Source organism: Mustela nivalis, assembly GCF_964662115.1.
Source record: "Mustela nivalis genome assembly, chromosome: X".
Taxonomy (NCBI): domain Eukaryota; kingdom Metazoa; phylum Chordata; class Mammalia; order Carnivora; family Mustelidae; genus Mustela; species Mustela nivalis.
In genome coordinates this window covers 124,647,078-124,662,051 of record NC_139040.1, presented here as the reverse complement: position 1 = coordinate 124,662,051, position 14,974 = coordinate 124,647,078, and the positions used below count along the sequence as shown (strand labels likewise).

Genomic DNA, 14,974 nt, shown 5'->3' with positions numbered 1-14,974 from the left:
TCAAGAAACAAGCTTATATCAATGAAACTCATCAAGGCTTGATAATTTAACATCATTAAGTTTATATTCAATCCCTTTGGGTCCTCTGAGTTGCAATGTTGTCTTTATAAGAAAACATGAGTCTTTCCAGAATCCCAAGGTAGGAGGATGCTGTTGATTATATGGCGTTCTCTTCCTGGCTGTAGCGTCTATTGCTTGTAATCCTGGACCCAAGCAGGCATCATCACTGTGCTCATTTTGGAGGATGCTACAGAGTTGACTGCTATTCATTCATTCATTTATTTCAAGAAATCCTGTTATAAAATGGTTTCCATGTGCCAGTTTATGCACTGAATACTTATGTAAGGAGAGGTCGTGGATTTGGATCCCGGGCTTGGTGCCTATTGCTGCTCAGAGAGGTGAGCGCTGTTGGCCTAGGAGTTCCATGAATCCCCTGTCTGTACGTTCTCATCAAGCACAGATACATCTACCTGGCCATTCGACAATAGAAGGCAATTTGAAGAAGTTAGGTTCCTGTTTTCATGTGTTTAGATCTCCCCTCCAAAAGCAATAGCTAAAATTCCCATTTCTGTACAATTTCGAGGCCCTTACTAAACCAACCATAGCAAGACAGTTTCTGTATCAGCTCATTGAACACACAGTACGTATCACGCAGCTATCATTGCCAAGTACTGTGTGAATTCCAGGGATAGAAAGATGAAGGAGATTCCCCCCCTGACCTTCTGAAAGTCAGAACTGGCTCTGCAGTATAACAGATAAACAAGAGATAATTCCCATTCAAGGCGGCAAGGCAAATGATCCGATTTCAAGCTGCCCTAAGTATATGAACATGCAAATATTTGATTTTTTTAAATTGTATGAACTCTCAGGATCTTATAATCTAGGAAGAGACGTCCTCACAGAGTTATTGTTAATTACATAACGTAGATGCTACCTCCATAGTGCAATCCATCATTTCCAAACATTGTGGGCAAGTGAGGTAATCATTTTAGAGTAGGGCTGTTCAGGGACTCCTTTAAGCACGTTGTCGCATTTGCAATGAGTTTTGGAGCATGGGTCAAGTTTTACAGTTATGTAGAGGTAGGAGGCTTTGGAATGGAGGAAGAAGTGTGTTTTAGCCAGAGGCCATCGCATTAGAAGCATGTGTAAAGTGAGTGTGATGCTAAGTTACCAAAAAAAAGGGGGGGGGGGTTGGTTCAGATGATGGGGGTGTTAATTTCCTGTGTTCATGAGTCTTATTTTCAGCATCTCTTTTGTTCACAGATGCATTGCCACCCCTTGGACAGCCTGTGGCATCTACTGACTGTGTACTCACTCGATCAATACTAGTTTTTGCATTACTATGTACAAGCTATAACGATAGTATTTCATTTTTACAATTAATCATCGCACTCCTCACAATAGTCCTGGCAAGCTGGTTCGTATTAGCCTTAGCTTTCAGAAGATGATGCTGATGTTTCGGGAAGGAAAAGGAACCGGCTAAGTTTTCGATCCAATGTTCAATGTCGTTGCTCTGTCTAAATCTAGATTCTATGCGTTTGTCTTTTGTGGCGTTTTTTACTTCCTGATATTCATGAAATGGTAGATGGCTGTCCACATTTCTTTATCATGTGTGGGGTTTTTTTTTTTTCCACTTTAGGGTCTTCATAAATCTGTAAACAAAGCAGATCTGCAGTCCTTTTTTATAGGTGCCTGCTATCTTACTGCGTGTTTGTGTCGTCGTTTATTTAATCCATCTCATACCAGTTGGGTCTCAGAGGGTATCCACATTTGCCATTTGGATAGAAACTGCTAGATTGTTCTCCATAGGGGACTGTTGAACTCTGAACAGTACATTATAATGCGTATTTCCTTACAGCCTCTTTGACACCTTGTTTTCAGATTTTCGGTACAGCCTTTGGACAATTTCTCCAGTGAATCCACCAGAAATCCATACGGAATCCTATCCGTTTCTTCTGTTTAAAATAAAAATTTATTTACAAAAATAATACATTTTTCTCATAGGATATAAGGAAAGACAAAAATCACACTGAAAAACCCCCACCCCACCCCCAAAAAAACCCCACCTCGATCCCACAACTGATGGACAGTGACTTTGGATCCCTCCCTCATACAGCTTTGTTATGCCTGCATACATAGCCTTTTCCTTTTACATAGTCAGTCATGCTGCGGTCACTCCTCTTGTAACCAGTTTTGCTCATTGAATTATAAATCTTACAGCAGTCAGTCTTCAGGTACCATTTGGGTTTTGGGCTGAATGGTATCCATTGTTGGATTAGCCACCACGGTGGCAACCAGGCTCCCCTTCTCACCTGTCATGAGATTTACAAAGAAATAACCTGTCAAAGTTCCTGGAGTGGTTCCTGCCGAATAGCATTTATTAATCTCATTATCTCGCCCTCTTCCTCTCACAGACTGTTAAATGTCCAAAGGCAGGAAGCCACAGTTTTAATGCCCATGATGCTGAGTGACTAGCATCTTGTACCTTGGTTTCCTCTATTAATTCAATTCACACTGACTATCACTTATGTGCTAGATACTATTGCGAATAATAGAGTATAAGGGTGAAGAAGACCCTTGTCACAGGTGTGTGCCCAGCTTAGCATACCAAGTTGACATCATGTGGTTACCTGGGAGACAGGACTCTGAACCCTGGAGTAGTTCAACAGCTTTCCAGCTAAGGTGGATGCACCCTTGGTTGGGTGAATGTTCAGATGTAGAGCTCTGTATTGCCTTTCTGGGAATCCTTGGCTACCATGTCTAGTCTCTTATTTTATTTTGTATACTACAGGGCTAATCATAATTGTCCTTCTCCATTCACAGAATTAGAGAGTTCAGCCAGCTAATACGTACAAATGCACTTTGCAAAAAACAAAAGTTCAGTTTAAGGCAAAACTTCATTTGTCACGAATGGCCAGCACTGTGTACGTTTCAGGACTCTTGGTATGGGAAGCAAATGACAGCCAGAAAAATCTTTCAATTTGGTTATTAAAATTATACCCAGATATCTTTTTATTTTAAAGACTTTATTTATTTATTTAACAGAGAGAGAGAGAGAGAGAGAGAGATCACAAGTAGGCAGAGAGGCAGGCAGAGAAGGAGGGGAGCAGGCTCCCCACTGAGCAGAGAGCCTGATGTGGGGCTCGATCCCAGGACCCTGGGACCATGACCTGAGCCAAAGGCAGAGGCTTAACCCACTGAGCCACCCAGGTGCCCCCAGATGTCTTTTTAAACTCTTGATTAATCATACATTTTTGTTTGAGTCTAATGACTTTGGAATGTATATACCGTTTGCATTTGTACAGTATGTCAGTAATATTCAAATGAGTTTTTTAACTAACTGTGATTCCCTTTTTACTGTACTTTTTTGTATTTCCTGTTAAAAGAGAAGTGAAATCTTACAAATAATTGGTTGGGTGGTTTTTACTTCTGTCTATGGCTTTGATATTATTCTTCTCTCCAATCGAGCTTTCTGCACATGCACTTGACCTTGATGTGTCTAATAAAGGGTAGTTGGCTAGAAAGCTGTTGCTTCGTGAGTGAGATTGACATACTGTGACTACAGCTGAATTGAAGGCAGAGAGTTATATTCTGAGACAACATAATGCAGCTGATTCAAGATGTGTCTTTGTGTCAATAGCATGATTTTACTGGAGCCAAAAGACTTAGCCAGTCAATTCCTCCCTGATCCCTGGAGACCCGAAACTTTGTAGCAATGGAACTCTTCTCATCCAGTTGAGGCTCAGCGAGGTGGTCATCATAGAAACAAGACTGCCACTAATCATGGAGCTTTTTCAATTCATCCAGAACATTCCTTTATGTTTTGTTTTGTTTAAGATTTATTGATTTATTTTATAGAGAGATTGAGAGAGAGCACACTAGCGGGGTTGACAGACAAAGAAGAGGGAGAGAAAGAATCTCAAGAAAACTCACTGAGTGAGGAGCATGACCTGGGAACTGACCCCAGGACCCTGAGCCGAAATCAAGATGCTTCAACCACTGAGCCACCCAGGTGCCCTTGAAAGCATTCTTTATTTATTTGTCTCAATCCCTCTCTAATTCTTTTACCTTAAACCAAAAGGCCATTCAACCTACCAGATACTTTATATATCACCCACTTGTATATTGTGTGACCTTAGGCATTCTTGCAGAATTTTGGATACTGTAATCCTGTCACCACTTAGAGCAATGCAAATGAGAACATGTTTTACATTTTGTAGCATCATCGGTAACACTATATAACCTTGGGGTATTCTGAAAATAATCTCTGTGAGTCCAAAGAGATAAGGATGGTCAAATTCTGGGGAAGAATTGGATTTGGTTGGATTTTTAAGTGCATTGTATGTCCGAGATGAGCAACTGAAGAGACGTGGCTTAGGTTTTACCATATCTGAAATGCATATAAGAGATCCTTTCTCAGTACCAGTTCTCAAATGATGCACGTTAATTCTGGCTAGTCGTCCAAAATATTATCAGGTATCTAAATAAACCTATATGTTGAAGTCACACTTCATCATGATGCTGTGTAAGTAAGAGGAATTTAGAGTCGGAGGCCGTGGATTTGTTTTGGACATTCTCCTAACTAGCTGTGTCGCAGCAGTAGGATGTGTGCATGGGGAGATTTTTCAGAGGCTGTAACTTCTTCCCCACCATTTCCATCCCTAGTACAATCCGTGAAACACACAGTGCCTGCCACAACATGTGGTCTCTAGTCCAAGTCCATGGCTGCCCTTGTTTCCCTCCAGTGAGGCCAATATGGTACCTCCATTAGCTAAGGGGTAAATTATACTTTCTCTCTGAGTTCCATTTCTGCATATTTAAAACAAAACAATGAATGCTTTAGCATTTTGTTCCATGATGAAGCTGACTTTGACCAAAAGAAATTCTGTATGTAGAAGTGGTGTTTAATCTATGAGGTCAAATACTAAAATTACCTTCATTATGATGATAACCACTTCTAACACAAGAGCATTTGATGAGACTGTTCTCAGTGAGTCAAACACTGGACCTTGGTTCTTGGCACGTATTATTTATCTGCAGAACATCCCTGAGAACAGATGTTGGTGTCTTTATTTTTACCCATAGGACTAAAACCCCGAGAGGCCAAATGATTTACCCAAATCATTTGAGTAAAGTTTGAAGGTTTCAGTGGCAAACCTGGGTTTCGAACTTTTGCATTGTGATGGAAAGATCGATTCTGCTTATCCGAATTCAGGTTTCAGTGGAAACTTTGAGAAATTGCGGGGTGTCTTGTGTATTTGTTTTCAACCAAAATGTTTTGAGCCCCAAGTCTCCATCAAGGAAAGTGGTCAGAACCATGTATTCTTCCTTCTGTTTCTTTCTCGGGACAGCTTTAGGTGCTGAGCAGGGGCCCTGATGTCATTCTGTCTCTGTGTTGGGGGTGACTTGTGTCCCAGGAGATGTGTGGCAACATCCATGCCTTGTACGCACTAAGTGCCTCAAGTGTCTCCCCTCTCCCCCTTTGGGACCACCTCACTGGTCTCCAAAACCAGTGTCTTCCTGGTAGCAACCCCCACCCTCCACCCCGCAGGTGAGAACCACTGAGACAGACTAAGTCATTCTTACAGGTGATGAAAATTAAATAGGGCGCGTTTAGAATTTGGGGTCACAAAGCTCGTTTGGGACAGCATTTGAATGTGTTTGTTCAGGATTGTGGAACCAGACCGCACTCACGGTACTTCACCTGGGGATAATCCCCTTCTCTCCTCCTGAGTTGTGTTTTTAGCCCCCGAGGTCACTGTACTGGCCTGCCCCTGGTTTCTAAGAGCCCGCCTTCTCCCGGGTAGATTGGCCTCCGGATTGGGTCCCGGACTTAGAGGCGGGCCCACGGGTGGAAACAGGGCGTGGTTTCCACCTTGGGTCCCAGTACCGCTAGTGCCGCAGCTCTACCCTCCACTTCCTGGCTGCTCTCGCTTCATCTAGTGTCTGAAGATCTTTTCTGTCCAGGCCCTCTTCGATCTGTTGCAAACAATAGATGTGAGAAAGCACAGCATTGCAAAGCAGTTCAGCCAAGCGGCCGGGAATTTCTGGAATGACTGAAATAGCCCTGGCAATGTAGGTCGCTATTTTGAAGGCTGAGCTAAGTGTTTGAAAGTGGTTCGCACGACCGTGATTTCGGGCTGCAGTGACGGAGCCTGCGGTCGCAGGCAGTCTCAAGGTGGGGCCTGGGAACCGTGGAAATTGGCCTCTCTACCGGGGATCACACACACAGCTGGGGTTACTGGTTCCCGGGCCCAATTTTCTGATCTTTTCCTCTGCCTTCGGAACAGCTGAACTCAACTTGTGACCTGGGAAGAAGGTATAACCTGGCTTGATTCAGCCCCTTATCACCCTGCCCTTGCCCGTCGGGAAAGGAATAGAGGCCCGAGACATTCACCCTTCTAACACTTCTAACACTTTGAGAACGAGTAGAGACACCTATTCCTGCCTTACCCCCAGATGCCTTATTGTCTCCCGCGTTCAGCTGAGATTTATTTAGCAGAGACTTTTTAGCACAGATGGTATGAAATGACCTCCAGAACTAATTTAATATTGTTCCGAGGCCCTGGTCCTCTTAGCAGCATTTATAGAGGAGTCGCTGGGACCAAGGGGGTTAGAGGTTGAGGAACTTGTTGAAGATTGTGGAAAAGAATCGCAGCGCCTGGATTAAAGGGAGTCTGATTCTCAGTGGTTAGCAAAGCTGAGTGGGCCCCAGCCTTGCCTGCGGGCCTTTTAAACAGAAATTGCTTGGTCAGCCCTGTCACTGAGTGTTTTGTGTTTTGGTAGGTCTGGGGTAATATGTACGCCTTGATGGCGCCCCTGCTGTCCCCGGGGCCACACTTAGAGAACAGGCTCTTGAGCTGCCACACCATACTGCTGTGATTCAATCAGCTCAAAAACAAATATAAAATGACTTTGACCAGTGGGTGGCCATCTTGGGGTGAAATACCAATGCCTAGGCTTCACCCTCCAAGAATAGGACTCCAGTGGCTTGGCCTCCATCCCGGGCAGTTGGACTTAACAAGTTTCATCACGGGATTCCAACCTGCTGCAAGGCTTCACGTTGGGAATCACCCATTTGGGCTGTGGTTAGAAAACTTGAATGCATTTGGAAATCACTTGGGGATCTTGATAAAATGCAAATTTCACGTCATGCCAACAACCCAGTAGATTCTAATGCTGTTGGGTTGCCACATGACCATGGACTAGTGTTCTTCAAACCCCCTAGCCCCTGTATAAAATATAGGATGTCCGGTTGAATCGGGATGGTTTTTTTAAATCAGTATTTCCCAATATTGTATGGGTCATCCTTACACTAAAAATTATTCACCGTGTATTGGAAATTCAGTTGACATGGGCATTCTTGTTTTCTTTTGTTTCATTTGGACTGGTAAATCTAGCAATCCTGTTCAAAAGAGAATTATGTGAATTGCTGGTTTCAGCACACACACCCTCATTTTCTCACTCATAGATTCCTAGTTCTAAGCCAGACCTGCTAAATCATAATTTCTAGGGTCTAGTTATCTTTATAGTTATCGAACAATGTGAGGTGATTCTTGCAGCTAAATCTGAGAAATAGATCAACGCCTAGCTCATGACTGCTTGTAATCCCCCTGTTATTCCCACAGACATGTTTGGAGGGTATACTTTGGTTTGAAGCTAGTCCGGGAGCTGAGGGTGCTCCTTATCACATCATAGACTCTGTGAGAGTAGTATTTGGTCCCACGATTAGGTGAGGGTAAGTCTTAAGAATTCTGGGCTATGATATTTTAGTTCTGTAGGAAAGCTGCCTTTTTTGATTGTGGAAGAGAATCTGAGTATTCAATTATTTAAGATGCTAATGTTGAGTTTGCAAATAAAACACAGGATGTCTTGTCAAATTTGAAATTCATATAAATGATGAATGCATTTTTTAGTATATGTAATGCCCGAATATTATGTGATATCTTCTGATGCAAAAAAAAAAATGTTGTTTATATGAAATTCACATTGAACTTGATGTCCTATATTTACATTTGGCAAATCTGGCAACTCTAGGCTGGAGAACATTCTAGAAATGATCTCAGTGGCGCCAGCCTGCTTACCATCCTCAGTCCTGCTAGCTCCTGAGCAGCATTGCAGGTTCCTACTTACGGAATAGTCTTTGTTCTCCATGGAAGTGGTCAGAGCAACTCAGAGGCTAATAGGAACTTGGACGAGAAAAGTAAGATCTGGGGCGCCTGGGTGGCTCAGTGGGTTAAAGCCTCTGCCTTCGGCTCAGGTCATGATCTCAGGGTCCTAGGATGGAGCCCCGCATCAGGCTCTCTGCTCAGCAGGGAGCCTGCTTCCCCCTCTCTCTCTGCCTGCCTCTGCCTACTAGTGATCTCTGTCTGTCAAGCAAATAAATAAATAAATAATCTTTAAGAAAGGAAGAAAGAAAGAAAGAAAGCAAGAAAGAAAAGTAAGTCCTCTTTCAAAGAGGAGAAATACCAAAGGTGTCAGTGCTCGGGAAGACTGCCTAGAAACTCTGAATGGACTCTTTGGGAGATTGCGGGATATAAAGGGTGCGCATCTCACACTGGGACCCAGAGTCAGCATTTTTTCCAAACATGAGGAGTTGGGCACAGAACTCTTGTCAGCAGAGGTAGAATATCTGAATCAGAGAGGCCTCTGGTACACATCAGTTAAGTGATCACTACTTTTACAAGCACTGGCCCCATCTACGCTCTGTAAGATGCGAACTGTTGTATTCCTGGTGTTAAAGACTGTGTCTCCCAGTAGTTCTGGGATGGGCCAATTTAGAGGGTTTGGTGAAGACACAGAGGATAGAGCCAGGAACGGAGGTGCCTAGAAAAAGGGAGACCAAACAATCAGCTTATACGGCCACATATTGTTGGGTGGACCTCCAGCAATCCCACTCATAGAAGCAGGAACCAAATCCTTCCACAGTTATGACCCTTGTCCTTGAGTCTTAAGACTCTTAGGTTTAGATATTTAGGGTGTTATTCTTTTGTTCTTTGACCATTTTAATTTGCTAAATTGCATTCATTCCTTTCCAACTCACATATGACAACACATTAACAGACATACAGACATAACTGATTTTAATTATTCAGTCTTTTATATCAAACAATGTCCTGGAAGGGAAGTATTAAATTAGCATTTGTAAACGTGTCTAGTATTTGCACTTCACTGGGTGTTTCATGACAAAAGTCTTTACTGGAAAACATCATCATGAAGTGCTTTCTTCTGCTTTCAGAACATACGGTACAGGACAGAATGTACTTTATAACAAAATTCAGGCCTACTGATACCATATTTTACATGGCAGTTACATTAGGAAGCCTGTGTCTTTCTTTTAGTGATTTAGACATTGGTGGCTGTGGCCGATGAAAGAGAGAAATACTGAAAAGAAGAGAGAGTCTGTTTTCAGTAAGGTAGCCCTCTCTGGTAATGATTAACGTTCTGATGCAGGCCCTCATTTAGTCATCTAGTGTAAACAGTTGCATTCTCTACATAAATAGTCTTTTGCTCAAGTATTCCTTGTGTTACTTCTTACCGTACTGTTGCTTTTGGAACACTTTTTAATAGCAGGATATGCTCTGTTCACTTGCCTAAGGGCTTGTGTCCTTGGTCCAGTCTTAGGAAGCTCTCCACATGTATTCTCTACTACTTGGGAGAAATTGGTGTTTATTTTTTTTTTCCACAGGATGGCAAGTTGAAGGGTTCTCCAACTGTAGGGAAGCAGCCCATTCGTATAAAACCTAAGAGGAAACTGCCCCTGCTGACTTTCGTGCGAAGAAGAGGAACAGAAACTGTTGCCCTTGTCTTGTATTTTAATAGTCTAGGGGCAAGAAAGGCTCCCGTGGTGGGATTTTAAATCCGCCAGCCCTGCTTTAGATTTGTGACCTTTGCTCACCACATTTCATGAAGGATGTGGGAAACCTGCAAGGAAGTTTAAAAAACAGCAGCAGAGGTGGTTTAAATGTTGTGAGATCCTTCCCGTCTAGAAGTTGTACTAGAAATGGGCTTGTTTCACCTGCCTGGAAGGGTTGGGTTCTGATCAGATGTGTGCATTGGCTGTGAGGTGGCGGTGAGTTGCCCTGTGTTCTGGGGGATTCAGAGGTGCCTCCTTTCAGAAACGGTGACACCCTGTCCTTGGATGCTTGCTGCGGGGGAGGGGGAGTGCTGCTGGCTTTGGACGGCTGCCCACACAGAGTTGTACACCTTGTGCGTGTGGTCCCTGGGGCCCTGTCAGAGGCACCCTGGTGCTCTACTCAGATGCTGAGCACGAGGCTCCCTAAATGTGAGTCCTGCTTCCCCAACCCACGCCACGTCGTTTGGACCCCAGTTTGCGATCTGCAAGTGCCTGGAAGATCTCCAAGGCCATCCAGAAATTCACGTGGTGTGGGTAGACCAAACAGTGAAGGATGTTGGCTGATCCAAAAACGGCACTTGGTATTTCCTCTTGTGATTTTGCTCTGAAGCAATTTTCAGTGTTGTTGAGCAGAAGGTGGAAGTTCTGGAGGTCCTTGGTGGAGAGGAGTGGCCAGGACTCAGCCACGCTCCAGAACGTGGGCTTAGTATCTGGTTGGAGATAGTGACTGTGCCGCCCTGCCTGTCCCACTGGCTTGTCACGTGCAATTACTTCACCTCTCCTCTTGCTCTTGGGAGGGCCGGCTTTTAGAAAGTTCTCCATAGCCTACCCTTCCCTTTTGCTGATGATTGAGATTCAGGGTTTGAATTGCAAGTGTAAAAGCAAATGTGTAGATTTTCTCTGCAACTTAAATGGAGAGTTTGTCTCTGGGCTATAGCTCACTTTGACAGGAATGTGGATAATATAAGTGGAAATGTTATGCTTGGGTCAGGGGAGGCCAGGGAATTGTAGCTTCCAATTATTTGCTTCACATCCATAAAAACAATGTTTACATATATGTATTGTTATGGCATGCAATATCTATCTGCCACACTTCCTGATGTCTGGGGTCAGGAAGTATAGTGCAATGATGCCATTGCCAAAATGTATGCAAAAATTTTGTTTAAAATGGATAACGTGTCCTGAACAATGTTACTTAAATGTTACTTAACCTTTCTGAGCCATTTGTTGTTTCCTCATCTGTAAAATGGAATATGTGTAAAGGAATATATGTCCTTACCTCAGGAAGGAAGATAGTATAAGGAGAACTAATGAGCGTGGTACCTACTGTAAAATCATTCATTGTATTTATTCATTTAATCAGCTGAGCCTGTAGCCCACAGGTGAGAGGAGCAAATCCCATGCTCCTTCTGGTGTTTGTCTAAGAAGAAATGTTTAGGAGTCAGGTGTAATGATGCTTTTCTTTCTCTCTCTCTCTCTCTCTTTTTTTTTTCTTTTCCCAGCCACAGGACGAAGTCTTCTGGCTGGCCACCTCCCTCGGGCACCTGGGGCTTGAACCAGGTGCCACCCTATGGATGGGAGATGACCGCGAACCGGGATGGCCGAGACTGCTTCATCAAGTAGGTAGAACTGATGGCTTGAACTGTGTGGAATCTTCTACCTGTTCTTTGTCTCTACTTCCAGCCTTGACTCAGAATTAGCGTGCCTCCATTTGGGACTCATAGGCATTTGGAGGCCATCAGTCGAGCTGCTTAATCTTCTCTGTCTTCTATGTCTTGTGACTTGCAGTTGCTTCATAGTTGGTGATCTGCCCTGTTAGGCTGATAATTCTCGGGACAGTAAGGTCATTCTGAGAAAGAGCGAAAGTGTTCTTTAGTATATCCAAGGCCAGTGGTACCCACTGTCTGAGGCTAGAACTAAAGTTGAACAATTTCCATTACTTTGTAGAATTGGTCAAGATAGAAATGTTACTGGGTTATTCGTAATAAAAAACACGAGCTAACAGAATTATATGCGTTCCTCTCGCTGACACTGCCTAAGATTTTAGACTTTTTTTTTTTTTTGCTTTTTTTTTTAATGCGTTAAAATGTATATAGCATAAAGGTAAATTTTGTTTAATTTTAACTTTCTGGGGTGTACAATTCTGTGACATTTAAGTACATTCAGAACATCGTACAACCATTAGCCACTGTCCATTTCTAGAACTTTATCATCATAATGCCCAACAGAAACTCTGTACTCATTAAAAAATAACTTCCCATTCCCCCTCCTCCCTCTGGTAAGCTCTATTTTACTTTCTTTCTCTATGAATCTGCCTATTGTAGATATCTTGTATAAGTGAAATCATGAAGTATTTGTTTTTCTGTGTATAGCTCGTTTCACTTAGTGTAATGTCCTCAATGTTTCTTCCATGGCATAGAATATATAACTGTTTTGTTCCTTTTCAGGGCTGAATAATGTTCCATTGTACATAATCCATTTTACAGATAACCTTGTGTCTTTAACCATTCTTCTGTCATTGAAAAAGTGGGTCGTCTGCACTTTTTGGATCTTAGGAATAATGCTGCTGTGGCTAGTGCTTCCTAAGTATCTGTATAGGTCCCTGCTTGTAATTCTTGTGGATATATCCTAGCATTGTACTCAATGGATGATAAGATAATTCTATGTTTACCTTTTGGAGGGAACCACCGAAGAATTTTGGAGGAATCAGTAGCCCTAGTTCTCTGGTTTTTTTTTTTTTTGTTTTGTTTTGTTTTTTTTTTTTTTTTGCAATTGTATGAGGTAAGTTTTCCTATTGCACTTATCAAAAAACAAGGGCCCACTCTGCTTTCTTTTACAAGCTATGTGCAGCATTCTTAAGTAAGAGAATATTTAAAATAAATTTAGGGGCACCTGGGTAGCTCAGTTGGTTAAACGTCTGTCTTCGGCTCAGGTCGTGATGCCAGGGTCCTGGGACCCATCCCCACGTTGGGCTCCCTGCTTAGCAGGGATCCTGCTTCTTTCTCTCCCTCTGCTGCTCCCCCTGCTTATGCTCTCTCTCTCAAATAAATAAATAAAATCTTAAAAAAAGAAAATAAAATACATTTTAGATCAGTAAGCATGTTTGATCCTAACCGAAAAAATTGAGTTGAGACTGGATGCCAAAAGAAGCATTTTTCAGACTACAGGCAGCATTTCTTTGCTCTTGTCAATCTGACTGTGGACTATGAGCAGACAGGGTCACGGTGAGGTGGGGGATCATGTTTATAAAGATTAAAAATCTTTCTTACGATTGTTTTTGGGGATTTGGTCTTTGCACAGCCCAGCACCTCCAGGTGATTATGGGAGGCAATCTATGCAAGAAACATATGAACGTTATGGTCAGATTTCCAGTCTTTGCGGCCCAAGTCTCCCCTCTTTCTTGAATTTCCTGTGAAGGGGAGAGCAGCTCTCTTCAGAGTACAATTCATTCTTGAGGGCCTGGCCTTCTGGGAAGTTTCAAGTTGCCCATGACCCTGACCCACTACAGGGAGCCCATGGGCAGTGGCCTTTGGCTCTTCAAGGCTTTCCTGAGGGTGCCCTACCATAGGAACTGCACTGGAATTGGCAATGGGAGTAGAATCTCCCAGAAAGCACAAAGACTGGAAGAAAGACCAACAATTCTGCTTATACCCTAGACTCTGAGATGTTCATTTCATAGTTTACCCAAGTGCTTTATATTGCTGAAAAGATGATATTTTGTCAGATTACATTGTGCTATCTATTTTGTAACATCATTATGAATTCATGTAATTGGCTCAGTTGAGCTTGCCTAGATGCTTTGACTCAAAACAATAAGAATTTCTGCCAAAGAAATGTACTTTCTAAAAGATTCGGATTATAAATTTATGGAGGTATATCTTAGACTTTTCCAAGGAAAATGGATTTTTCTGTTTCCTCATCGGATTTGGGCTCCTGTGCTTTCCAAACCAGTTAATTAAATGGAAACACAAACCAGGGCCTGTTGGTCATAGAATCCCAGCTAACTTGAGCCACGTGCATTTCACTTCGTGTCCTTGACATTTTTAAGGGCAAGGCCACATGTGAATGTAACATTTACCCTGGCCTACTGCCAGCTGTTGAAACCTGTTAAGAGTAAATCAGCAACTTCATAGAGAAACCTGCACTGATCACTAAATAGCAACATTAAAAACGAATGTCACCAGTGTCACTTTTCCCAATCGGTAAGATGATTTTTTTTTAAAGATTTTATTTATTTACTCGAGAGAGAAATACAGAGCGTGCACACGGGTGCGTGTGCTTATGTGCCCAAGCTGGGGGAGGGAAAGGATCTCAAGCACACTCCCTGCTGAGACCAGAGCAATACCAGGCTCGATCTCAGAACGCCAAGATCATGACATGAACAGAAATCAAGAGCTGGCCTCCCAACCTATGGAGCCACCGAATCTGTAGGATTTTTTTAACTGGAAAAGTTAAGTTTCCATAGCGCTCTCAGACTCATTGTTTTCAGATGTGAAGAACAAGTACCTGATTTCAGAGGTGTTTGTTCTTTATCCCTAGTGGGTTTTATAAATGAGAATCATTCCTGTGGGGTTTTTTCCTTATCTACTGAGTTCCCTCCATTACAGAGCAATACTCTAATTACTCAAGTTTCTGTCGACCTCTGGTTTGCAGTGTGGAGTATATCTCTGCTCATTAGTTTTGTACGTTAAAAGAACAATTTGAAAATTAAGCTGTGGCTAGTAATTAGCACCTTTGCATTTAATTTCTTACTCTTTTACATATTCTCTTTGAAAGATGTTAGATGTCTCTTTTTTTATCTTGTCATAGGATCCAAATGATATCCCAAATCATACAATTGGTTTTGATGGTGGTACAACTACTTTCAAGTTATTAATGAAGCTATGGGAAGATCCAGGCTTCCCATGTTCAAAGTTAGAGTCTTCTAGCTCAATAATGAGCTAATTCTATCTTGATGAGTCCTTCAGAACACAGCCCACGGTAGTTAAATGTGTTCAAATTTCGTGTTCTTTTTCCCATCCCCAATTATTTAGAGTGGAATCAATACCTTAAGTTTTATTTTTAAAAAAAGCTGGTAATGCATAGGATTAAAAAATTAATGCCATTACGCACATATTA

The 14,974-nt window shown here is 42.4% G+C and overlaps 1 protein-coding gene across 8 annotated transcripts in view; it reads left to right on the top strand.

Annotated features, from left to right (window-relative positions):
- Positions 1–14,974, top strand: part of FRMPD4 (FERM and PDZ domain containing 4) — an 849,154-nt gene that overhangs the window by 641,410 nt on the left and 192,770 nt on the right. For 6 of the 8 annotated variants that reach the window (XM_082717070.1, XM_082717077.1, XM_082717073.1 and 3 more), the window contains one exon: positions 11,359–11,475. The exons of the other annotated variants lie outside the window; for them this stretch is intronic. In XM_082717070.1, coding sequence (XP_082573196.1) covers positions 11,359–11,475 — 117 coding nt within the window. The remainder of the gene's footprint in view (positions 1–11,358; positions 11,476–14,974) is intronic. 8 annotated transcript variants of the gene reach the window in all.